General features: G+C 44.1%; 1 protein-coding gene across 1 annotated transcript; it reads left to right on the top strand.

Annotated features, from left to right (window-relative positions):
• The first annotated feature begins 201 nt into the window (after positions 1-201).
• Positions 202-26594, top strand: cenpe (centromere protein E). Its single transcript, XM_069657554.1, is given in 56 exon segments — positions 202-257; positions 1355-1467; positions 1587-1676; positions 1766-1884; positions 2285-2404; positions 3884-3965; positions 4048-4115; positions 4190-4264; positions 4373-4424; positions 4517-4604; positions 5226-5355; positions 5550-5669; positions 5772-5924; positions 6013-6163; positions 6261-6354; positions 6435-6714; positions 6806-6862; positions 7175-7342; positions 7484-7558; positions 8138-8206; positions 8369-8500; positions 8777-8954; positions 10495-10649; positions 10735-10977; positions 11255-11401; positions 11495-11917; positions 12002-12151; positions 12274-12507; positions 12950-13165; positions 13260-13352; positions 14677-14760; positions 14863-14979; positions 15072-15188; positions 15321-15542; positions 15633-15725; positions 16848-16931; positions 17041-17157; positions 17250-17366; positions 17499-17720; positions 18892-18975; positions 19070-19186; positions 19265-19489; positions 19917-20138; positions 20253-20336; positions 21134-21259; positions 21348-21524; positions 21610-21819; positions 22144-22356; positions 22638-22841; positions 23009-23185; positions 23328-23428; positions 23664-23761; positions 24972-25107; positions 25194-25561; positions 25649-25687; positions 26419-26594. Coding segments are annotated over 56 exon segments (7965 nt in total). The 3' UTR covers positions 26499-26594.
• The last annotated feature ends 146 nt before the right edge of the window (positions 26595-26740 follow it).

The following is a 26740-nucleotide window of genomic DNA, read 5'->3' as shown; positions in this document are numbered from 1 at the left end:
CACGCCCAAAATGGATCCGTCCTCCCGATGACGTCCACCAATCAAAACAAAGTGCTTGGATTTTGAATTTTTTTTTTTTGAAGGAGGTCACTTCTTTTTCGGTTGCACTAGTTGTTAGGGCGTCCAGTTCATCGTCGTTTATGAAAATGTATTAGTTCGCGTAATAATTTAATGTATAGTGGTGGAATATAAAAAACAAAAATGACCGAAGAGTCGGCGGTGAAGGTCTGTGTTCGAGTCCGTCCGCTTATTCAGAGGTAAGGTTTGAGCCAACAGCCAATAAGTTTGAAGCTAACGTTAATGCTAAAGTTTACTATTGACGTTAGCTACTAAAGTAAGTAATTTCTTGTTTATAAATAAGGTGATTTTTTATAACTCTTTGATTTACCAAGTAATAAATTACTAACGCGTTAGCGTTACAGGGTATTGTTGTACAGTTAAGTTTGTGTTGCAGAGCTGAACGTTAGCTGGAACGTTAGACGTAAGCGGCGGTAATGTCAGCAAATAAGATAAGATAGAACTTTATTAATATCGAAGGAAAATATAGTGCCAGATAGCTCCAAAAATACAGTACAAATTAGAGAAAATACAAAAAAACAACTAAAATATAAAGTGTATAGGTTAATGCAAAAGATGTTGATATTTTGACACAATTGTATTATGACAGATAGAAAAATTCCTTGTTCTTTGTTTGGACAAACAGTGCTGCTCTACAGGGACTTTAGCTGTTGTCCCTGTTTAGTTTATTTCCTAATTTTCAGACGTAAGCTGTATCAATTTAGTGCCATTCATAAATAACCTAGGGCGCAGGCAGAAACAAAACAGTCTGTGTGAAGTTTCTGTGCTTCACTGGGGTGGGGCAACTCAGTGCCTGCTGCTGCCTGCAGACTGTGAGGGCAGCATTGTTAGTTGGATTAACGATTTTACCTGCCTCTCGTTACTCGCGATCTTAACATTATTTAAGATAAAGAACATTTAAGAACAATCCCTCGAGCCGTGCTAGGAGTATGACTTCAGAAAATATTTCAGACTTGCTTGCTTGCTGCTATGCACCCTCCAAGCTTGCTTGCTTTTGAATAACAGTCTTATGCTCCCAATGCGCTCATATACAGGGCCTTACACATGATTTTGTTGTCAATATTTCTGATCTCTAACTAGGTAGTAATTGGGGATGATGCTCCAATTAATACTTTTTTATTACGTTTTATCTCATGAAGACTCTCCCTCATAAAACCGTCAGCAATCTTTAAAGAATTCAGTCACAAATTAATTCTGACAGGCCGCCTCTGTTTGATTTGTCTGTTTGAGATGAAGTCTGTTCATGTTTGTATATTTGTGTGTATCTTTGTTTCAGGGAAGAAAGTGCTGCGTCAGAGGCTGCAGAGCCCGTCCAGCTGTTTTGGAGAGCTGATAAAAAATCAATTCATCAGATTGATGATGGGAACTCCACCAAGAGCTTTAGTTTTGGTATGTTTTGCACCATGTCCAGGAATAGACACATACTTCATTGATTTAGTGGACTGTTTAATAGAGACATTGTCATAGATATTTACTTTACATTGACTTTCCTCCTCTGCTGTTCACAGACCGAGTTTTCACTGCTGACGAAACAACCAATCAGCTTTACCAGAACATCGCAAAGCCACTGGTTGTTTCCACAGTTGAGGGATACAATGGTAAGTGATGGAAACTTAATACATTCACTCCACTCACTGTAGCTGCCCGGTGTTTTCCCATTTATAACTATTCTGTGTTTGATCCTCAGGAACCATATTTGCTTACGGGCAGACCTCCTCTGGAAAGACTTTCACCATGATGGGGAGTAACGGCACTCCTGGTGTGATCCCTCTGGCTGTGGAGGATGTCTTTGAAACTATTAAGAATGTAAGAATCACTTGTTTGTATCAAGCTGCACTCTGTTGTCTTATTCAAGATTCAAGATGTTTATTGTCACCCCGGTTATACAAGTACAGTCATGTGAAATTCTTAGCTTGGGGGCTTCGTTCAAAAGGTTAATATTAGATATAAAAGACAAGAGAAGATATAATTTAAAAAATTACAAATAAAAGAAGCAGTTCTTATAAAAAAAAATGGATATTTGAGAGAAAAAAATGTACATGTAGAGCTAAATACATACATACATACATACATAAAAATATAGATTCAAGAGTCGGTATTGCACAAAGGGGTTGGATTGCACTTGTGAAGTTTTATTATCTAGAAATCTTAAGGCCTGTTTTATGATAAAGTTTATTCTAACATGTGACTTTTCTTTTGTGGCTAGTGTCCAAAGAAGGAGTTCCTCCTCAGAGTTTCTTACATGGAGATCTACAACGAAACTGTGACCGACCTGCTCGTTGACAGCTGGAAGAGAAAACCTCTGGAAGTCAGAGAGACGATCAATGTGAGTAAACGTTTGGATTTTTTAAACAAACTCGTTTTAGGTTTCGTTTTTTAACATTTGCAAGTTACTTAAATTAGAACAAAATCACAAACATTTATTGTAATTCTGTAATAACTTTTGGTTCATGTTCAAAGCCTGTGGATACAACCATAGAGGGAATTTTGGTTAAAAGTATCTCACACAATGTTTCAGCTGGGGCAACCTTCTAGTTATGATCTGGGGCGGGGCTGCACAGTGGTTAGCGCTGTCGCCTCATAGCTAGAAGGCTCCTGGTTTGAACCACAGTTCAGACGTAGTGGGCCTTTCTATGTGGAGTCTGCATGTTCTCCCCGTGCATGCGTGAGTTCTCTCCGGGGTCTCCGGCTTCCTCCCACAGTCCAAAAACATGCTGGTTAGGTTCATTGATGACTCTAAATCGCCCGTAGGTGTGAGTGTGAAAGGTTGTCGGTCTCTGTGTGTCAGCCCTGTGATTGACTGTCGATCAGTCCACGTGTAACCCCGACTGTAGTCCAAAGACAGCTGGGATAGGCCTAACAGGATAAGCGGTTTGGTTGGACGGATGGTCGGTTGGTCGATCGGGGGCGCTGGTTTAGCTCAGTTGGTAGAGCAGGCGCCCCATTTATAGAGACTACAGTGACAGTCCTCAACGCAGCGGTCGTAGGTTAGACTCCTGTCCTCAGTCCTTTGCTGTATGTCACCCCCCACTCTAGAGAGACAGGAACTCTCTGTCCTATCTAATAAAGGAAAAATGGCCCAAAAAATACTATGATCTTTATCAAAGTTTTACTGTAAAGTTCTTAAATTGCTTTGCTGCAGTCAGCTTGATCATTACACTGATCTCTGATCTAATATACAGTAAATGGACTTTGTATAGGACTTATATAGCGCTTTTCTAGTCTTTGCGACCACTCAAAGCTGCTTTTACACTACATGTCACAGTCACCCATTCACATACATTCATACACAGATGGCAGAGGCTGCTATGTAAAGTGCCACCCTGAGCAATTTGGGGTTCAGTGTCTTGCCCAAGGAGCTGGGGATTGAACCTTCGATCTTCCGATTGAAAGACGAGCGACTCTACCACTGAGCCACAGCTGCCCCTTTTCTCTGTTTCATAAAATCAGACACAACAAATGTCAGATTGTTGTCAGGAGTTAATTACATGCTCACTGATATTTTTATAAGTGGCCTAAATTCTAATGAAAGCTTGTTTCAGCTGATCAGCAGTTATCTTCAGTCCAATCTCGGATCCCATCAGCTATAGTCTATCTGTAAATAGAGATTATCTTCACTCTAATGCTTTAATGATGTCATACTTTAACCAGCCACCTTATAATGCTCCTGATTTACAAACCAAGCTGTCACATATAAAGTAAGTTTGTAACCTTCTTCAAAGTCTAGCAGCACTGAATGCTAGAAACCATGAAAAGATCCTCTTTCCTCTTTACATTATTTTTGTTGTGTCTCGTCTGCATGCAGAAAAACATCTATGTCGCCGACCTGACGGAAGAACTGGTGACGCATCCAGCACAAGCCCTCACCTGGATCCGGAAAGGAGAAAGTAAATCTGAGTTTAGATTTAAACATTTATCTCTCTGCCTTGATTGTATGAAACTAACTGATGTTTTTTCTGCACAATTTAGAAAACCGTCACTATGGAAAAACTAAAATGAACCAGCGCAGCAGCCGCTCACACACCATTTTCAGAATGGTAAGTTACCCATCAACACACAGTGACAGGAAGGATTCTGGGAAAATCTGGATTTCTAATACGTTTTTCTTTAGATCCTGGAAAGCAGAGAAAGAAGCGACCCAGCGTCAGGTGAAAATGCAGACGGAGCCATTATTGTGTCTCATTTGGTAAGTAGGTCCTTTTTATTTCTGGCATGTTTTACATCTTTATCTTGATGTCTGTGTTGTTTGTTTTTGTCATAAATATTTCATCACAAGCGTTTTTCTTTCTTCTAGAATTTAGTTGATTTAGCCGGATCTGAGAGAGCGAGTCAAACAGGAGCTGAAGGTGAGCTGGTGTTAAATCAGAGACAGTTTCAGCTGATTTATTAAAAGAGTGTAAACTGAGTTTAGATTAAAACGTCTGTTTTGATATTCCAGGCACGCGTTTCAAGGAAGGCTGCAATATCAACCGCAGCCTGTTCACACTCGGCCAAGTGATCAAGAAACTGACTGATGAGAGCCAGAAGTGAGTAAACAATCAACATCCAGGGCACTTATTGCAACGACTTTTCACATGTTTTAAAGGGGAATTCTGGTATTTTCTAAACCTCTTTTACATATCAAGGAGTTTGAGGGGGGAACTCACTAAGACTGAATTGCGGGCGCTGATAGCTCCAAAAATTGCGCCTCATTTGCGCCCACTATCTGCTCCGTCTCAAAGTGTGATTCACAAAGCACATTGCACTGATGATATTCAAGCGCAAACACGGCCTTAAAGTTTCACAGACTCGTGCAGTTTGCTGTTGTTTTGTGTCTGATTGTGGAGAGAAGCTGTCTGCAGCTCCACTCTCTGCTGCACAGTGCTGCGCTCTCAGGCAGCAGTTGAGTGCATATTGACTGATCTCAACTGCATGCACAGATCGATGATGAGCAGGGAGAGGAGGGGCAGCTCTTTAACAGTTTACTGTAAAGTCCAGACTTGACAGGTGTTTACTAGTTTCACCGTCTGTACCGCAGCTTCATTTTTTTGTCCAGATAAAAAGCCGTGCAATCCTTTAGTGAATTCCCCCCTGAGTCACAGAAAGTATATTGTACATTTATTGAAGATGCTGTCACGTTTACTTAATGTCATTCTCTCTGTCTTCAGGGGTTTCACTAACTACAGAGACAGTAAGCTGACCCGCATCTTGCAGAACTCTTTGGGTGGAAACGCTAAAACTGTCATCATCTGCACCATAACGCCCGTCACTCTGGATGAGACCCTCAGCACTCTGCAGGTGGGACAAAAGTGCACATTTCTTTCCTGTACACCTCCTTATAAATCCATCTTTACATTTTAATATTCAGTTGGTATCCTGACATAGTCGGTCTAGAGTCGGTCTACAAAGGGCACTAATATGAGAGATTTAAGATTAGACGACAGAGCAAAGTGAAAGCAGATAATGTTTAATAAAATGTTCATTCATGTCAGTTTGCCAGCACTGCGAAGAAGATGAAGAACGACCCTCATGTGACCGAGGTGTCTGATGACGGAGCTCTGCTCAAAAGGTATCGCAACGAAATCGTGGATCTGAAGCGCCGGCTTCACGAGGCAAGTGTCACCCCTCCTTTTTTGGCTTTTTTTTTTTAGCCTATTACAACAAGTTGTAGGACAGCAGCTCTTCTACCAGCTAACTCATGGGCTCTCCTGCAGGTTTCCTCAGTCACACAGACCACCGCCACAGAGAAGGAGGTTCTGTCTCATCTGCTCCAGGAGAAGGATCAGCTCCAGAGAGAACAGGAGGACCGGATCAAAAACCTGACCAAACTGCTCGTCACCAGCTCCAATCAGATTCAAGTTCCTAAGGTAAGCATCACACAAACTACAGCTGTGGATGGAGTATATCTTTCTCGTTATTATCGCGATCATAATGACCCGTGTCCTGTTTTTTAAGAGGCCTAAACGCAGGGTTACGTGGGGCGGGAAGATGCTCAGACAGCTTCATCCGCCTGCCTTTGAAGGAGGCGTGTCTGACCTCAGCTTTGCAGACCCTTTCACTCTGAAGAGGAAAGCAGACCGCTCCTGTCTGAGCGATCTGGCTGAAGGTAAGGAGGAGCTAACAAAGCAAAATGTACTGTTTCATGAATGTACTGCTCTATCTGATATTCAGACGGATGTATGTATCATGGTGTATTTTGACAGACGATGAGGACTTTCAGTGGGAGATCTCTGAAATGCAGACAGATGACATGGAGATGAGTCAGAGCTCTGTGACTGTCCGGAGCTTTGGAGACAGGTGAATGTCTTTAATGTCTTCAGATGGTTCATTGTTTAACACATACAGTGACTTATCTGTACATTTGATCTGTTTTCTAGTCCCAAAGACTTTGCATCCCCGGACTGGATGCGTGAGCTGTCGGGGAAAGTTTCCACCCTGGAGATGCAGCTGGAGATGGAGAGCCAGCAGAAAGAGGAGGCCGTGACTAAAGCAGGGACATTAGACGGCAGAGTGGCAGAGCTGGAGCAGCAGCTGCAGACGGAGGCCCAGCAGAAACAGGAGGCTCTGGAGAAGGTGGAGATGTTGGAGATCAGAGTGGCAGACCTGGAGAGACAGCTGGAGGAGCAGGGCCACACTCAGAGTGACGGTGATGGACAGGTGAGCTGTGTGAGAGAAGCACCTTTTGGATACAGAATCTGCTTGCTTGTGTTTGCTGTTTTAGGTGTAATGTTCGTACCTTGTATTCCAGATGACAAGAGACTTTGCAGAGACCATCCAGCTGTGTGAAAACCTGGCTTCAGAGAAGGTAGAGCTTGATGTGCCGTGACTACGACTTGTCGCAACTCAGTAGTTTGTTTTCACATGAAAGAAGAGAGAAAATTCTGACAGCTTTTATCCTCTGTATGAAAATGCTCTCAGTCATTTAGACCCTATTCTAAGTAAGAAATGGGGCCCGGGTTTCCCCTTAAAGCTGTAAGGTTGGCCTGAGCAGTTAGGAAGGAAGGAAGGAAAATCAACAAGCATTGATTTACTCTCCTGTTGTAAAAACACACAAGGGAAGTCCTTTCAGGTGTAAATGTGCTCTGCTGCTTACATTGTTGAACCTGTGTGTTTGTAGGACATGATGGCTGCTGAACGGGACTACCTGAAGCAGGAGCTGGGGATGTTCCTCGAGCAGACAGAGTGTCTGGAGAAGGAGAAAGCTGTTCTGTCGCAGGAGCTGGAGGAGAAGAGGGAGACGGACGAGTTCAAGACTCTGGAGGAGCAATTCAGGAAAGAGCACGAGGTGAAGTTACTGATCTGATTCAGACTATTATAGAGCATAGCTCCACGGAGGGTAGAGTTACAGGCACTTCATTTAGCTTTGTTTGCGTAGTTAGTTTCTTTGTTTTTTTTGGTCATCATTTTTTTGTTTGTGCTCTTGCAGAACGAGCTGCAGAATGAAATATCCAGCCTGAAGAAGGCGGTCGAAGCCTCTGAACTGCAGTGCCTGGAGCTTCAGGTGAGATGACCTGCTGACAGGCTCCTGCTGCGGTTCATTTATTCTTTAAAGTGTATCTAAAAAAAAGCAGGGTGGCCGCAGGTCCTTAAAAAGGCTTAATGTCTTAAATAATCATTAACTGATAAAAGGACTTAAACTATTAAATTGTTTTAAATTCAGATTGGATGGTTCTTAAATGTTAAGCAACAGTGGGTTCACGTCACCGTGAGAATTTTGGGACACAGAACGCAACGCCCCTATTTTCGCCCCCCTCAGATACACATTTGAGGAGAAAAACGGGACATACAAGGTTGATGTGGACTAGCTGTTAGCAAGCTAACGAGATGGCTTCTGCAGATGTTTTGAGAAGAGATACTTTATTAATCCCTGAGGGGGGAATTCAATTTTTTCATTTTGTTAGTACCAACATGCTACACACACAAAGGCCCGAATTACACACATGCACAAACAGGAACCAGTGGACATGCATGAAATTGACTTCATCTCGCTTCTCTGACACTTTTACTAATCCTGTAATTGTTGCAGGACAGACGATGAAGCTGCCATTTTTTATAATATTCATAATGTTTGTTTTTCTAGAACAAACTAGAAACTCTGTCCGAGGAGCTGAAGAAGAAAAGTGACTTTGCAGAGGAACTCCAGAGTTTGGTACGTGTGTGTTTTTAAATTGTTTTTATCTGAAAATCATGAAGGTACAACAGTCTCTTGGACTCTTAAGTTGATTTGCGATAATGATATTCATGACGATATGAAAAAAAGAAAACTGAATAATGTTTTGTATCCTGATTCTATCCCGTTTCCTCCCTGCAGAGCGGTAAGGATCTGGTGCAGGAGGTGGCGAAGCTTCGTCGCTCTCTGGACGACGCTGAGGGGCTCAGCAGGGACACAAAGAAGGAATGGGCCCACCTGCGCAGCCAGAACATCGCTCTGGAGGAGGACAACGTGAGTACAATCAACAAACTAAAACAGTAGGCCTTTAAAATTGACGTTTTAAAATGTTGTATGAAAGAAGAGATCGTGATGCCACGTCCTCGGTTTAAATCCACTCGGGGACACATTAGTTGCATCTTTTGTCTCCTGTCCTCTCTACTGGAACAAACTAATGAAGGCATGAATAACCCCAAATATATTTTTATACATGAAGAGGTCTCTTCCAAAATTTAAATCTAATATGAATCTATATTTATTCAGTGTTTCTTGTCCTGACTTCCTCTGCAGCTGACTCTGACTTCAAACCATGAGAAGATGGAGGCTGAGGTGAACAGTCTGCGCTCTCAGCTCGAGACGGAGAAGTCCCGTAACAGAAAGATGCAGAGCGATCTCCAGAAAGAGCTGAACGTTGCGTTTGACGAGAACACCAAGCTCACCACTCTGCTGGATGGAAAAGTCCCAAAGAGTACGTTCAAATTGTGTTTTATATTAATTAACAGCCCTTCCCTACACCAAGACTTGAGTACTGTATTATCTGAAACAGAGTAGATGTACTGACTATATAGACAGGTGTACTTCCCAGTACGCTCCGATGTTGGAGTTGGTAATGGGAAACTCTAGTTTGTAGAATCAGCTGTAACAACTCAGAACCCAGCTGGACTCAATCCAACTCTACAACTATTTCAAACCAGCTTCCGATCCCATCACAGCACAGAAACTGCCCAAATCCTCCTCTCCTCTGTCACTCACTCCCTCAATATCCTGATCCTACTCGACCTCAGTGCTGCCTTTGACACCATCACTCACTCCATTCTCCTCACCCGCCTTGAGTCCTCCCTCAGCATCACTGGCACCGCCCTCTCTTGGTTCAAATCTCTCCAACAGCCATCAGTTTATCAGTATCAACAATTTAAATTCAAGCTCATCTTTCTCAAGGCGTCCCCCAAGGTTCAATGCTTGGCCCCCTCCTCTTTATCCTCTACATGCTTCTCCTTGGTCACGTCGCCTTCACGGCCTCCATTTCCACTGTTATGCCGACGACACCCGGCTCTACAGCTCCACCAAATCCATCACTGCTGCCACCCACTCCACCATCACTAACTGCCTCACAGGCATAAAAAACCTGGATGCAACATTTTTCAAACTCAACAGCAATAACTCTGAAATCCTCATCATCGGTCCCAAATCACTCACCTCATCCTGCCCCGACTTCTCCCTCTGCATTTGATGGCTTCACTGTTCCTGCTTCCCCACATGTCCGTCACCTTGGTGTCATCTTTGTTCAATCTCTCTCCTTAACGTCACCCACATCACAAAAAAAACCAACTGCCTTTTACGCCCCTCCCTCTCGTTATCAGCAGCCGAAACACTCATTCACGCCTTCATCACCTCACGACTCGACTACTGTAACGGCATCCTCTACGGCACATCCTCCAAAAATCCTCAGCAAACTACAATACATCCAAAACTCTTCCGCCCGTCTTCTCTCACCCACACCCGCACCAGAGATCATATCACCCTAGTCCTTCAGAACCTCCACTGGCTCCCCATCCAACAAAGAAGCCAATTTAAAATCCTCCTCATCACTTACAAGGCCCTCCACAACCTAGCCCCTTCCTATCTCACTGACCTCCTTCACCAATACACTCCCACCTGTAACCTCAGATCCGCCGACGATCCTCACCTCTCTCACCCGATCCAAGCACCGGACCTGGGGGGACAGAGCTTTCTCTATCGCCGCCCCCTCCCTCTGGAACTCTCTCCACCATCACCTCAGGCACTCTCCCTCAATCCCCTCTTTAAAAACTGGACTCAAAACCCACCTTTTCAAATCTGCTATGACCCCTCATTATGTTATTGTTGTAACTGTTTTCGTTTTATACTGTTTATTGGCTTGCTGTCTTTGCGATTGTTGTTAACATGTAAAGTGTCTTTGAGGACTTTTTTTAAAGCACTAAATAAATAAAATGTATTATTATTATTATTAACATGTTCTCTGTCTGTAGATCTGATCGACAGCGTGGAACTGGAGAGAACCGTCACCAACTTGAACAAAGAGCTCACAGCGTCTCGTGAAGCGGAGGGAGCCCTCAGAGCTCAGCTGGACGAGCTCGCTTCATTACAGACTCTGCCAGACAAGGTGGACAACCTGATGCAGCAGGTCAGTCCTCAAAACGCCCTCTAAAGACAGACCGAGAAGGAGAATATAAGACAGAAATCACACGGTTCACTCTGTGTCCTTTCAGGTGTGTGAGCTGACCGAGGAGCTGTGTGCTGTTCAGACTCGGAGTAAGGAGGAGGCTCAGCAGCTCAGGGACTCCCTGCAGAGCAGCCAGGAGGAGATCCTGAGCATCAGAGCAGAGCTGAGTGCTGCTGCGCTGAGGGAGGAGGAGCAGAGGGAGCAGCTGGATTCACTGCGCTCAGACCTGCAGAGCTCTGAGGCTGAGAGGAGTCAGCTCAGTGCTGCCGTCGAGGAGACAGACGTCAAGGTAAGCTGAGGCATATAATCATAAATAAAGTGCCTCCTTTGCGTTGAAATGAGTCAATCTGTTTCTGTTTGTATTTGTAATTTCCAGCCAGTAGAAAATACATGTTGTCCTCTAGTTTCACAAGTGTTTGATGGCAGTGTGTGCAGGCAGGGAGAGCAGCAGCTGGTTGAAAGGTGACGGAAAGATGGATGTAAAACTGTTTCTGACGCATATTTAATCAGTGTACGTGAATTGAAGTATCGTCGTGTCCAAAGTCATGGTAATATTTTCGTTCCAGCTGAAGGAGGTTGAACAGCAGAGAGAATCACTGACAGAGAAACTGAGCGAGCTGCAGCAGATGGTGAACGATCTGGAGGAGAAGCTTGCTGACAGTGAAGTGTCCAGAACCACAGAGGAGGAGATCAGCAAAGAACTCCAAGAACAAGTACGACACTGATGCTGATTTATAAATAAGATCTGTCCTAATGGTTGGAATTCTTGGAAGTGTAGGTGTAACTCTTCATTTGTATACTTGTAGCTGAGTCAGCTGACTGAAGAGCTCCGGTGTGTTCGAGCTGATAAAGACGCTCTGCTGTCTGATGGAGCTCAAAGCTCTGCGGAGGAGACGGAGAAGCTGCTCTCCACTGTTGCATCTGCGACCGCAGAGAGAGACCAGCTCAGGATGGACCTGCAGAAACATGAAGCGACGGTGAGGGACTGCTCTGATAACGGGGTTTCCTTTGATTGAGACCATTTAAGATATGTAAATGTTACGTCAGTGTTTTGACTGTTGGTTTAAAAACAGGTGCAGAGTCTGTCAGAGGAGCTTCAGTGTGTGCGAGAGGAGAAGGAGAGAGCTCAGGGCTCTGCTGAGGAGACGGAGAAGCTGCTGTCTGATGTGTCTTCTCTCACCGCAGAGAGAGACCAGCTCAGGATGGACCTGCAGGAGAACGTGGAGATGGTGAGTTTACATGACTATCAGTCCAGATTTCAATATGCAATGAATATATATGATCATATACAATATATTTTTTAACTGAAACAGATGATAGAGAATCAGGACGAGCTGAGGACGATTCTGGAGAGGAACAATGTGCAGAAGGAGCTGATCAAGCAGCTGCAGACGGCACAAACATCCAGACAGGACGAGCCTCCTCCTGACACGAGTGTACAGCTGCAGGAGCTGCAAACACAGGTCAGAGTTGATGAATACATCAGGAAAACTAGGGGAAACTCTTTGGATAACCCTGAGCTTACTTCAACCTGCTTTAGCCTGCTAGAAATAGTCAGTTCTCAAAAAGTTTTTCATTTGCACAGATTCAGAGTGTGACAGAGCAGCTGCAGAGTGTTTCAGCAGAGAGAGACGGTCTGCTCTCCGAGAGGTCGGCCGAACCTCAGACTCACAGTGAGGAGGTGGAGAAGCTGCAGCACAGAGTGACGTCTCTCAGTGAGGACAGAGATCAGCTACAGGAGACTCTGGATGCTCTGAGAGAGGAGAAGCAGCAGCTCAGAGAGGAGATGGAGGAGAAGATGGAGACACTACAGGCGGAGGTTTGTGTCAGAGAGCTTTACTGCTATGAAGTCACGTTTACACACAAAGTACCCCAAACGTTTAGTCCCAGGAGGAAATTTTTGCTGCTGAAGGTTCCTTCAGCGCAATGTTGTCTGTGTTGTTGCGCCTACTTACTGGACTTAACTGTGGGTCCATCAGTGTTCTGCTTTTTTCTGTCACTTCATTTCTGGACGTCAGGTGGCTGAAAAGAAATCCTGCAAGGACTCAAACAATAAATGTCCCCAAGCCGTTCCTGTACTTTTGGAAAGTACTTCCTCTATGAGCAGAGACTTCTTGGGGCTTAAAATAATGTCTCCAGAACTTAATTTGGAGCCTGGTCCCTGGAGTTTCCAATCCCTGGGAAAGTTATTGTGCTAGTAATGCAGTTTAAACTAGAGCTGGAGATAAAAAATGATTTAAAAATGACTTTTTACCTCATAGATGAAGGCTGTTACTGAGAAACTTGAGGGTGTCGCAGCAGAGAGAGACAGTCTGAAGTCGGAGTCGAGCTGTCAGAGCTCCTCAGAGGAGGTGGAGAGGCTGCAGCACAGAGTGACGTCTCTCAGTGAGGAGAGAGAGCAGCTGCAGGAGACTCTGGAGGCTCTGAGAGAGGAGAAGCGGCAGCTCAGAGAGGAGATGGAGGAGAAGATGGAGATGGTATGTTAACACTGTGTCCTCTGAAGTGTTAACGTAAGACTGTTTTTTTTATTTAAAAAAACAGAAGTAAGAAGTGACGTGTTTTCTGTTGCAGGTTGCATTAGCTCATAGTGGGTTTAACCAGCCAGAGACACTGACCTCAGAACTTCAGGCTCAGGATGAGACGGTTACCCAACTTCAGCAAGAGGTAACATCAGTTAATGAGAAGGCCCAGATCAACACACACACACACACACACACACACACAAAGATGCTGGACGAATCAGCAACTGAAAAACTGCTTTATTATTATTTATAACAAAGTTTATTTTTAATGCAGATTTTATATTAGAAAAAAGTTCTTCCCAATGAGACAAATCCATGTATCTGTTGCTTCATATGGAAATAGACTTCAACAAAGAATACAAGAAGACAATTAAAACTCACTTAAAGGACTAATATGTCACATTGACAGCTAGCGTCTACAAAGGGTACTGCAGTCCAAATTCAAAATCTTGGAGAGCGTTGTCTCCGCCCGCCTGCCCGCTCCTCCCCAGATTCAAATGTAAGCCTTTCCTGATTGGAAAGCATAGGGGAGAATTATCGGTCTGCCCCGGGGTCGAAGCTGCTGGGCTAACTCCCGTCACTTTACACACACAGCAGTGAGCAGGAAGCAAGACACGGGAGCGTGGCTTCAGTCTTGAGCAGTACGTGGCTTTATTACACACTCAGCCTTACTGTACAGTCCTTATTTTCAGTTACCGATAACGCTCTCCGCTGATCCGCTCCGATCCTCGTTCACTCTCATAACTCATGCGCACACACTCACTTCCTGTCTCTCTCACTCACTTGCTCCACAACCCACACTCACACACTCAGCTTTTCCCAAATAGAAGTACGCTTCTAGTACAACACGAAGCACACGCGGGTTGACACTGAAACTACTCAAGCAGCGGGTCCTGTGCGCCAATTTGTTTCATATCTGCCAACCCGGGGTGACCAAATGGGCAGTGGGCGGGATCTCGCAGGCCACAACACACACAGGCGTTCCACACCTTAATGGAAATTTCAGGAGGAGGGCATACTGGCTGCAGCGTTGGTGTCGGAGAAGTCAGGATTTAAACTTAGCATGTTTCCTTAATCTCTGATGATTAGGGCCATTTTATGATAAATTCCAGTAAATATTTTACATATTGTTCCTTTAAGATCATATTTAAAGCTTAGAAAACAATCTCTTTAAAGGAAGTGCACCAGTGCAAAGTTGAAACTGGTCTTTATGAAGACTTTCATCAATGATTAAAGGTTTTAAGTGAAGACATTTTTAAAGTAATTCTTTCTTTTTGCATCATTTTTAAAAGACTTTTGTCCTCAGTTTGGAGCTGAGAGCTGCACAAACACACGTGTTGTTCTGGGTCTCTTCAGGGGATTTGTGAACAACAAGCAAAATAATAGTCAAAGCCAGTTATCCTTCACAAATCTGAATAAAAATATTTTAATTATGAAAAATTAAAAGTGTCCATTTTCTTCCACAGACAGAACAACTCCAGGCTGCCCTGCAGGCCGTCAGCGAGCAGAAGAGCCGTCTGGAAGATGATCTGCAGAGAAATGTGGAGACGGTGAGAGGACTCTGATGCTCAACAGCCTGTGCTCATACGTCCGGATATTTTTCCTCTTACATGGATAACCGGAAAACTTTTATCCTTTTCCCAAACTTTTAGGCTGCAGAGACTCAGAGCCTTCTACAGTCACTTCAACAGCAGCTTCAGGAGCAGAATCACAGGAACACTGAGCTGGAAAAACTGAGCCAAGAGAGGCAAACTGTGCTGGAACAACAGGTCTGATCCTCATGACACTTTTCATTCAAGCTGCCTGTTTTATTTTCCCTTTTCATGCGTACTTAGTCCTCTCTGATGTCTCTTATTTTTAGGTTTCAGAGACCGAGTGTCGTCTACGCTCCCTTGAAGAGGAGCTCCAGCAGCAGAAGCAACAGAACTCAGATCAGACGAGACTCTGTGAGCAGAAGGAGTCTGATTTGGAGCAGCAGGTGAGCTTAAACTCAAAATAGATTCATTGCCAGTGTTGAGTGACTGCTCGTTGGAAAGTTTATATTCTCTGAGGGTTTAACTGTGATCTTTTAAATTTTAAATCCTGATAATAAGTTTTCTCTTTTGCACAGATTCAGAGTGTGACAGAGCAGCTGCAGAGTGTTTCAGCAGAGAGAGACGGTCTGCTGTTACAGAGGGAGCAGAGCTGTCAGAGCTCCTCAGGGGAGGTGGAGAGGCTGCAGCACAGAGTGACGTCTCTCAGTGAGGAGAGAGATCAGCTGCAGGAGACTCTGGAGGCTCTGAGAGAGGAGAAGCAGCAGCTCAGAGAGGAGATGGAGGAGAAGATGGAGATGGTATGTTAACACTGTGTCCTCTGAAGTGTTAACCGAGGACTTATTTTATAAAACAAACATGAGTAAGACGTGATGTGTTTTCTGTTGCAGGTTGCATTAGCTCATAGTGGGTTTAACCAGCCAGAGACACTGACCTCAGAACTTCAGGCTCAGGATGAGAAGGTTACCCAACTTCAGCAAGAGGTAACAGATCAACACACACGCGCTGGATGAATCAGATGAAAAACTGCATTATTATTATTTATAACAAAGTTTACTTCTGAAGCAGAAGTTCTTTACAATGAGAAAAATCCATGCATCAGTTGCTTCATATGAAAATAACTTCAAAAAAGAGTACAAGAACAAAAATACAACTCACTCAAGATCATATTTAAAGATTAGAAAACAATCTCTTTAAAGCAGCGGTCTCCAACCTTTTCTCATCTGAGAGCTACTTTGAAAAAATGAAAGTGGCCAAGAGCTGCATCACATCCCTGTAACTGCTGGTGGCGCCCCATGTTGATTATTTTGTCGACTGATTGTTGGTACCACAGATGAGGCACACACACTTGTCCTTCACATTCATGAATAAAAACTTGCTTTCCCACTCCCTGTGGAAACAGTATGTTTTCAGCTTTTTCTTGGCGTGACCTCATTGTCCATCATAAATCTGGCTAAACAGGCTAACAGCATCTGACTCCTCTCTTTAGCTCAACTAGCGTACAGCAGAACTGATCCAACCTGTGAATGGAGGTTGCTGCAACATTGCTGTGTTTGGTTAGGTTCAGACGTGGACAAACTTGCCAGGAGCATCACCTTTTTTAATCGACAGCTGATAGGCCTAACCTATTATATTGTACTGGAGGGGGCGGGAAATCTGTGTGTTTGACTGAATTGAAGTGGGAAGAGGCTTTCAAGGTGTATTGATTGTCATCAGATTTTTTGTACAGTCTGAACCTCTTGGCGAGCAACTAAAATCCAGCAAGTAGCTCGCGAGCTACCTGTTGGAGACTCCTGCCTTAAAGGAAGTGCACCAGTGCAAAGTTGTAACTGGTCTTTATGAAGACTTTCATCACTAATTAGAGGTTTAAAGTGAAGACATTTTTAAAGTATCTTGGTTTTAATTCTTTCTTTTTGCATCATTTTTAAAAGGTTTTTGTCCTCAGTTTGGAGCTGAGAGCCGCACAAACACACGTGTTGTTCTGGGTCTCTTCAGGGGATTTGTGAACAAAAAGCAAAATAATAGTCAAAGCCAGTTATCCTTCACAAATCTGAATTAAAATACTTTAATTATGAAAGATTAAAAGTGTCCGTTTTCTTCCACAGACAGAACAACTCCAGGCTGCCCTGCAGGCCGTCAGCGAGCAGAAGAGCCGTCTGGAAGATGATCTGCAGAGAAATGTGGAGACGGTGAGAGGACTCAGGTTTCTGATGCTCAACAGCCTGTGCTCATACGTCCGGATATTTTTCCTCTTACATGGATAACCGGAAAACTTTGATCCTTTTTCCTAACCTTTAGGCTGCAGAGACTCAGAGCCTTCTACAGTCACTTCAACAGCAGCTTCAGGAGCAGAATCACAGGAACACTGAGCTGGAAAAACTGAGCCAAGAGAGGCAAACTGTGCTGGAACAACAGGTCTGATCCTCATGACACTTTTCATTCAAGCTGCCTGTTTTATTTTCCCTTTTCATGCGTACTTAGTCCTCTCTGATGTCTCTTATTTTTAGGTTTCAGAGACCGAGTGTCGTCTACGCTCCCTTGAAGAGGAGCTCCAGCAGCAGAAGCAACAGAACTCAGATCAGACGAGACTCTGTGAGCAGAAGGAGTCTGATTTAGAGCAGCAGGTGAGCTTAAACTCAAAATAGATTCATTGCCAGTGTTGAGTGACAGCTTGTTGGAAAGTTTATATTGTCTGAGGGTTTAACTGTGATCTTTTAAATTTGAAATCCTGATAATAAGTTTTCTCTTTTGCACAGATTCAGTGTGTGACAGAGCAGCTGCAGAGTGTTTCAGCAGAGAGAGACGGTCTGCTGTTACAGAGGGAGCAGAGCTGTCAGAGCTCCTCAGGGGAGGTGGAGAAGCTGCAGCACAGAGTGACGTCTCTCAGTGAGGAGAGAGATCAGCTGCAGGAGACTCTGGAGGCTCTGAGAGAGGAGAAGCAGCAGCTCAGAGAGGAGATGGAGACACTGCAGACGGAGGTTTGTGCTAACAAATCGCTCTACCCTCTATTGTTCCTCAGAGTTCATTGTTCTTTATTATTTAAGTTCTTTATTTCTAATCTTCATTTGTTCAGCAGCTTTCTAACAATGTTGATGAAAAGTTCTTTTATGGGCATAGGATGAAATAAAATGTAGTTAAAGATAAACATTGAAACACATAATGCAGAACATAAATAACCTGATAATAAAACTAGAACAGAAAACAACAAGTAAACGGCCCCAACTGATATCAGCACTCCAAGTTTATCGTTCAGAAGACAACCTGTGTTTTGTCAGTCGTATCTCTGCACTTTAGCTTCTTCTTCTTTTTTAGCTGTCACCTATTCTCCGAAACAAATCCACCCCTTGAAACTGGTAAAAACATATAATGAAGCAGCTTCACGTATTCCTTCTTTGAAAAACTGCCACACCGCCGACATCTTGCTCCCTTCTTCAGGCTTGATGGAAGAGGTGTGGGGCATGCAGTGCGCTCGCACTGAGTTAATGTTGTAGCACTACTTCAAGTTTTAAGGGAATCATCGAACATTTAGGCAGAATTAAAGCATTCTTTTATCAGCGGAAAATATTGGCAGAAAAAGCAGATACCGACATGTAATTTTCAAGCCACAATCTGCAGATACAGATAACCTGCAGATAATATCATGCATCCCTATTAGAAATCCTGTTATGGGCCATCTCGTGCCCTTAGATCCTCAGGTGGGGCCCTACTGAAGGAATTATCTACACTACTCTGTATGCCCTGATTATTCTGTAATCTTCCTGAGTCAGAGCACAGATGTAAACATCTGTTTTTAAAGGTGCTGTGTAAATAAAGTTATCTTGATTATTATTATTCATAGCAACAACTTCTGTTTATGTCTGAGATCATTTAGAATCCAGAGCTCTGACAGGTTTATTTTCAAGCTGTGAAATGTCCTGATAAATTCAATCTTCTTAGAAATGACATTTCTTTAACAACAAGATAACAAACACATGCTGACAGAGGTGTATTTTAACTCAGCAGTGAGTGTGCCCTGTGGTTTTAACCCATCAGTAAGACTCAATATAATGAAACACTTGTTCTGTGCCTTCACAGATGTTTTCTGTTTGGATTATTTCGCAGATAATTTGGTTATAAAAGTGAACAATGAGCTTATATCTGCTTCTACAGGTCGCACAGCTGAACGTGACGCTGCAGACTCTGGCCGAGCAGAAGAGACAGCTGGAAGACGACCTGCAGCAGAACATGGAGACGGTGAGACAACTGGTCATCAAACTAAGCTGTGACCTAATTTTTGCTCGGGTTGACATGTTTTTATATTTGACTGACAAGTAAATTTGGTTTTCAGGCTTCTACCACACAAGAGCTCCTGAAATCCGTCCAAGACGAGCTACAGGAACAGAAGCAGATGAACTCTGGTCTGGAGAGAGAGAGTCGGGAGAAGGAGAGCACTTTAGATCAACAGGTTAGTGTCACTTTGTTATAAAACAGCAAAAATAAGCTTTCAGAGGATGCTTCCTCTGACTGTTACTTCTTTCCACAGATAAGGACACTAACGGAGGAGCTGCAGAGTGTTTCAGCAGAGAGAGACACTCTGCTCTCTGAGCGGACGGCCGACACTCAGACTCACAGTGAGGAAGTGGAGAAGCTGCAGCGCAGAGTGACGTCTCTCAGTGCGGAGAGAGAGCAGCTGCAGGAGGCTCTGAGAGAGGAGAAGCAGCAGCTCAGAGAGGAGATGGAGGACAGGATGGAGACACTGCAGGCGGAGGTTTGTGTGAGCTTTACTGCTATAAAGGCAACTTTTAGTTTTGCTTTACAGGAACTAAAATGTTCTTTCACACTCTGAGTTTCCACAGCGGGAAAAAGACCCATGCAGAAAATGCTGGATGGTTGTGGTTATACTACAAGATGTAGTTGTGCATGTGCAGACCAGCTCCATGAGGGGAAGCTGTATGTTTTTTATCCAGGAGACAGCGCTGTTCCCTTCGAAAACAAAAAAAGTTCACTTATTTTATCCCAAATAATCTTTTCACAGAATAGCCATAAGATCCTCGTCCCTGGGGAAAGTTCCTGCAAAAAAAATCAGCTTTAAAAAGCATCTATTGTGGGGCTGCACACATTACAGCTTGTTTTAAACTGTCCAAAGCACAGCTGAAGTTAAAGCATGATCATTTTAACGGGACCTTATCTCACAGATGAACACTGTTACTGAGAAACTGGAGGGTGTCGCAGCAGAGAGAGACAGTCTGCTGTCAGAGAAGGAGTCGAGCTGTCTGAGCTCCTCAGAGGAGGCGGAGAAGCTGCAGCACAGAGTGACGTCTCTCAGTGAGGAGAGAGAGCAGCTGCAGGAGACTCTGGAGGCTCTGAGTAAAGAGAAGCAGCAGCTCGGAGCACAGCTGGAGGACACCATGGACATGGTACATTAGTGCAAAAATACCGTCATTGCTGATCAAAGAACTGTAACGTCAGATAAACCTAAAGGCAGGCTTCTTTAATGCTGTCAGTTGAGTGATGTTCTCTTCCATCTACAGATCTCCTCCCTGCAGGAGAAACTGAGCGAGCAGGAGCAGCAGCAGGCCGAGAAAGGAGAGAGAGAGTCCGAGCTGCAACAACAAGTATGTCCAAATTATTTGCTGTCACAGTTTGAAAGGGAGAGTTTCTTATTTTGGAAACAGGCCTAGCTTAGCATACCGAGCAGAAACAGGGGAAAAGCGCTTGCCTTTGAAACAATATGTCGTGGTTTCGATGATCTCGCCCCTTTCCACATTTACGAATCATCCCGCTGCGTTTCCTTGTCACCTGTGCAGCCTGTTGTGAACGACCTGTCTCTGTCTGTGTTGTTGCTTTCAGGTGAAGCAGCTGGAGGAAAAGCTTCAGGTGTCCAGAGAGAAACAAACCGATGCTGATGCTGAAGTCGACACCTCGCAGCAGGTTTGTAAACAGTTCTGATACAGTCATTAGACCAGTCGTAAGAAGAGGTGTCCCATTACCTCTATCCCTTGGAGCTCTGATCTGCAGGGCTGATCGAGGGCACAACAAAACTAGGGCTGGTACCAGGAGGGGAAATTTGGAGCAAGGCTACATTTCAAAAGACATGGCTTCTAGCAAAAGATAACAGAAATTTGTGAGGAGAGAAGTTTCTCCTTCTCTTGATGCTACTAAGGTCCAGCATACTTTCTCTTATGGTGCACAACCAGGACTGAGATATGTCTCTTCTGTGATGATATAAGAAGGATGTTTTTATTTTCAGATTCTGTTCCAGTTGCTCATGACGAGGTTTAAAACTCACGCTCATATTTAAAAGGCAAAATATCTGCAGGAAAAATCTTGTCTGTTACCAGAATGAAACATGTTGGATATTATAGATCATAACATATGAATAAAACTAGATATCTCATTCCTCTCCTTTCAGATGCTCAGTGAAGCAAACAAAACCATCTCCGCCCTCAAAGAGCAGCTGAGCAGTTTGGATCAGAACGCCGGGAGGCTCAAAGAGTCTGCATCGTCACGGCTGCAGGAGTCTGCCGACCAGCTTCAGGTTATTTCAACAATCAGTGTTAATTTACTCAACAGCTGAGAGGCAAACACAGGGGCTGAACATAACTCTGATACCACTGTCATTGCAGGAGTCCTTCAGAAAGTTCCAGCACTTCATCGACAGGTGTTCCAAGATCAAGTCTAAACTGGATAAGACCCTGACCGCGCCGTACTCTCCCACGCTTCTGCCAAAACCCACCGTCAATGCCTACAAAGCCGTCTCTCAGCTGGGACTGCAGGCTGCCCAGGGCCTGGGGAAATTCATTGTAAATATCAAATAGTGTTTTTTCCATTTGAGATGTCATTAAAGTCACATGATAACTCTAACCCTCCCGCTGTCTGCTTCCTCAGGAGCACCTGCAGGCGAGAGCTCAGGGCTACAGGACTCTGTTTGAGGAGCTGGTGAAGAAAGATCTGGATGTGTATGAGGAGAAGCGCATGCAAGACGTATTGCTGTGCAGAGCTCAGGCGCCCATCTACTCTGTGAAGGACGAGGACTTCACCTCGCTGTGGGAGCAGAGACTGACCGAGCTGCTCGACAAGAGGAACCTCTACCTGCAGGTGAGCTCTGCTTCTCTCAAAGTCCCCTTTAAAGTTCATGTTCTTCCACTGACAGGCTCAGATTGTTATTCTGAGTGTCTGACGACGTTACAGAAAGGATCCCTACAGAGAGAGACCTTTTTGTTACAGAGGAAGATGATTGTTCTAACCAGAAGCGGATGTTACATCACTCTCTGCAAAGACAGAAAACAGTAATTAAGCAGCACATAGGAGTTGCAGGTCTACAGCTGTTAGTTTGTGTTGCACACTCTGGTGTTAAATAAGTTTAGTTCAGATTCAAGACAGTATTTCTGTAACTAATCATGAACTCTGCTTGTTTCCTAGAAAATGGCAGGTCTCTTGGAGAAGCTGTGGGCCACCATGGAACCTTACTCCAGCGAGATGACCACTGAGATGAGAGAGAGGGAGAGGTTCACGGAGCAGCTGCGGGCAGTGTTCGCCAACCAGCCGTTAAGCCACAGCGAGCTGGACGACCTCCTGAGCCGCGAGCTGAACATCAGGTCTGCAGTGGCTCGCAGCAGGAAGACGACACTGCAGGTGACGAGAGTTTAACATTCACTTCTGTCATAGGTGCATGTTGGCGTGCTGTTTGTCTGTTAGTTAGCAGGAAACTGAAACAGGCAGCTGTGGGGTGTCTGTTTTTTACATAATAGAACCTTTCCAGAACCTTCTTTCATAAACAGGAAGAAGTTCAGTTAACGTAACTTCAACAGAACCCAAACCTGCTGCCTGATCTTCTTCACTCGCTGTAGTTATTTTGTTAGTCAGTTTTCCACAATGTGTGTATTTGAGTGTCTTTGCTTGTCTGCCTCCTGTAGGGCATTATTGATGAGCACAACGGTCTGCATGAGGAGATGAAGCAGCTGCAGGTTCACACTGACTCTCAGCTGAGAGAGGAGAGGAGCAAGAGGTCGACTCTGCTGCAGCCACTGGAGGGCGCTCCTCTGAAGACGGAGCTCTCTCTGCTGAGGGACAACCAGCAGCTTGTTGTTCGCCTCCAGCAAACTGAGGAGAGAGTCAGAGTATGTTTGATATATCTCTTTCATATCAGAAGCAAAATTGGATCAATAAAGCGTTTCTTATGTCTCTCCCTAACACGGCTCTATGTGCCGCAGACGCATCAGATATTTCATCGACTAGGACACTGGGAGTCTTCTTGAATGTGCCATTTGTGTTTCTGTGTTTCCAGGCTTTGTGTGCACGAAAAGAGCAGCTGGAGGAGGCTCAGATCAAAGCCAACAGCAGGGTGTCCAACCACAAAGAGGCCACGCAGCTCCTGCAGACCGAGCTGCAGGACAGCCGCGCACAAGTGGAGGAGAAGGAGAACACGATCCACACCCTGAGGAGCAAACTGAGAGAGTCTGAGGTTCGTATAAAGAAGCTTCTGTTATACAGTAAATCGTGAGGCTGTGTGTCATATCTTTGCATTCAATTCTGATTTGTGTTATTGTGGTTGTTTAAAATGTGGCTTCTCCGAGCAGCAGATAATATTTGTCTGTTTGGTTTAGAAAAATGCTTCACCCAGTGCTGCAGAGCTGGAAAAACTCCGGACCAAACTGTTCAAAATGGAGGTGGAGTTCAGCTCAGCTTCTGATAAACACCAACAAGAGTAAGAGCACCTTTGACCATCGTTGTGTTTCTTCTTTGTCTCATCTATATTACTGTCCTGTAGATTTCTGTTTGCCCTCTCTTTAGCTCCCCATAGTGTTAAAAATGGTGAATCCATTCATTCCTATTTTGTTTCTCTGACAGATAAAGGCTATAAGGTGTCTTCCTTCCCTCCATCAGGAAAACAGTGATAGTTTTATTTTTTCATGCCATGACTGAGTGTTTGTCGTCCTCAGGATCCAGAGGATGACCACGCTGCTGAAGGAAAAGGAAGAGTCGCTGAGGAAGCTGAAGGAGGCTTTGAGGAAGTCACAGCAGCAAGGAGAGGACTCAAGTAAGTCTGCAGTTTGTCTGTGTGTTGAGATAATGCAGGTTTACTTGGTCTTAACACCTGAAGGCATGTAGAAGCTGGTTGACAACATCAAAATTAAACATCAGTTTTTCTTTTTATCCACTTCATCTCAAATATCTGAACAAATGGACTTTAAACTGAGTTTACCAGGATTCCCTACCCTGCACCAGGCTTAAAAACCTCCTCCTCCAAAGCTCCCGTGTGATTCCAGCCGCTGTCACGTAAATAAATACAGAAGAACATACAAATTTGTTCTTCTTTTTCGTGCAAGATGCAGCAACACTGGCAAGACAGCGAGGTCGGAGAGCTTCTTCTGATTCGACAATGCGACCCTGTCTCTGGCAGGTTTTGACGTCAGATGGCGACACAGCAAAAAAGAGACCGAAAGGAGTATACTCCACTGGCAATGGGAACAGAGACAATCTGCATTTATTCGAGTCTCTTCCCAGGTCTGAAAAACCTGCGTAAACGTGCCAACGTTGTTGGGAAAGGGGTATAATACTTCCAATTTGTCCTTTAAGACATTCCTTAATCTCAGAGTTCTCGCAGGACATCATCATCATGGAAAATCTGAAAATATTTTATCCATAACATAAAATCCAGTTTCACCAAATCATTGGGGGGAAACAAGATTTAAAGTTGTTTTCCCATAAGGCCTATTAAGTTTAACCTTGACCCAGCAGCTTCGTCAGGTCTTAACAGTGCGCCTGCAAAAGCTTGGAGGATAACATTTGACCTGAAGCTTCTTCATACGTTTCATTCAAATCCATTTTAGAAACAGCTTAAACATTAAAGCTTTGAGCACAAAATTCAGTTTCTTTGGCAAAAATAGAAAACTTTGTGGCTAATCTACATTGTGCTGAAATGCACTGGAATGGAGTTTAAGAGTATGCATAATCTTTGCCCAAATCTTTCATGGCAAATCTACATTGATTCACTTAAAATTATCAGCAGGCAGAATCCTGATACAACCACAATCCTCAGCTTACAGAGTAACATGTGCAGTTAACCAATGTAGCGTCACACCTCGGTAAAAAAATTCATTCACTGTAGCTGCTAGCCTGCTGCTAACACTCTTCTGCCCAAACAGAGACCCAACAGCCTGCAACTGAAGTTTTAATGTTTGCTTTTGTTTGTGTTTGTTGTCCACTTAAAGAGGCGAATAACGCTAATGTTTCCATGTTGAATTCAGTCCTTCAGGGTGAGGACCTTCATGCCAGACTGACAAACCCCCGAGGTCTGCTCATCAAGACCAGCATCCAGCAGGAGAAGACCAAACTGGAGGAGGAAGTCAAACAGCTTCAGCTGAAAATAACCGAGCTGGAGAGGTGAGATGAGGCCGTTTGAGGGTAAAACTGTTCTGACAATTGGTGTGATTCTTTGTGTTTGACATCCTGTTCCTCTGTCACATCAGCCTGGTGTACAGTCAGCAGACCGAGATCAGTAAGTGGAAGAGCAGAGCCATCAGGCTGAAGGCAAAGGGCAAGGTCGATATGGACAAGCCTTCACCTCCCTGCACTCCCACCAAAAGGGGCCTTCCTGTTACCTTCGACTCCTCCACGTTCTGCAACTCACCCAAGAAGTTTCTGGCTACTCCCAAGAACGTCCTGGAGTCTCCCAGGAAGCTTTTGGAGTCTCCCAGGAAGCTGCAGGACTCTCCGAATGTCCCTCTGCTCGACTCCCCTAAAAGCAGGATCTTTGGTGTCGGGGGGAGCTCGGAGCTGCTGTCCAGGACCTGTCCCAAACAGTTCTTTGATAACTCCAGCCTGGGAACCACTCCAGGTAAGCTCCACCTGAAGTTCCCCTCCTGTAATGTTGTTGGTCTGCTAGTCCTGATGTCCTAAAGACCTGAGCTGTTTGTTTTGCCAGAGGTCTCCCATGTTCCTGACTCCCCAGATGCAGAGAACGGTAACTGCAGTATAACTGTGTTTCACTAAAGGGTGCACTAACAGGAGCATGGGATGATGGGACTTCACCAGTCTGAGCCTAAAACCTGATTTAGGACCAACACACACCTTCCTAAACTGACGAAGTGACTTATTTCCTTTCTCCCTTCGAAGCTCACCAGACTCCATTGACAAAAATAGGTATTTTACATTGCTAAACATGGGCGTTACTGGTGTACTGCTGCCTTGATGCGTTAGGTTTTTTTTTTTAAATGTGTACTTGTATGTTATAGATGTATTGTATTTGATCTGTCGCACAATAACACAAACTATCAAATCAAGGCAGCGGTAGAGCAGCAACTCCTGTATTCTGTGAGTAAAATGAATGTTTTTGTCAATGGAGTCTGGTGTCTTTGAAGAGAATGATGTTACAGCTGTTTCTGGTTAAAAATATATTTTACTCTTGAACATAATGGTCTATCTCTGAAGGGATCAAAATCTGAACTGATATCAAATATGTGGACTGCAAAGTGTTGACCATTATGTATCATCACAAATCAGACGACGGTTCATTCACTCCTTAATACACTGTTTTGGGGTGAAAAATGCCAACAATTCATAGTTGTAATGTTTTAAAAAAGTCAAATAGTTTAGTGTGTGCAGCGTGTTTGGTTTCAGTTTGACACAGTGAGGTTAATTTCATGTTCATTTGTTGATTACCATGTTGTCTGATCGGAGTCTGGTGTGTTTCAGGTGCAGGAGTGTCTGCTGACAAAAAGGAGGAGTGGTGGCCTCAGTCTCCAAAGCAGGAGGACATGTGTAAAACACAGTGAACAATTCCACATGTGCAATATTTCTAAATGTATTTGTCTTTTAAATGTTTTCTGGCTAGTTTCAATAATAAATCTTTTCTTTTCTTTTAAAGTCTCTACATGAGTCTGTCGTTTTATTCACACTTCAGTCCACTCACAATTAAACTTTCTGATGTTTGAAACTTTGGTACACACACGTCCGTTATCAGGTCTGTGTTGCTGCTCTGACTAAAACGATTCCTCTGCACCATATGAGGCTGATT

This window comes from Semicossyphus pulcher, unplaced genomic scaffold, assembly GCF_022749685.1.
Source record: "Semicossyphus pulcher isolate SPU_LCO1_2020_fin unplaced genomic scaffold, fSemPul1.0.p SCAF_11, whole genome shotgun sequence".
Taxonomy (NCBI): Eukaryota; Metazoa; Chordata; class Actinopteri; order Labriformes; family Labridae; genus Semicossyphus; species Semicossyphus pulcher.
Note: the sequence above shows the minus strand (reverse complement) of the source record. Positions and strands in the feature narration are given on the sequence as shown.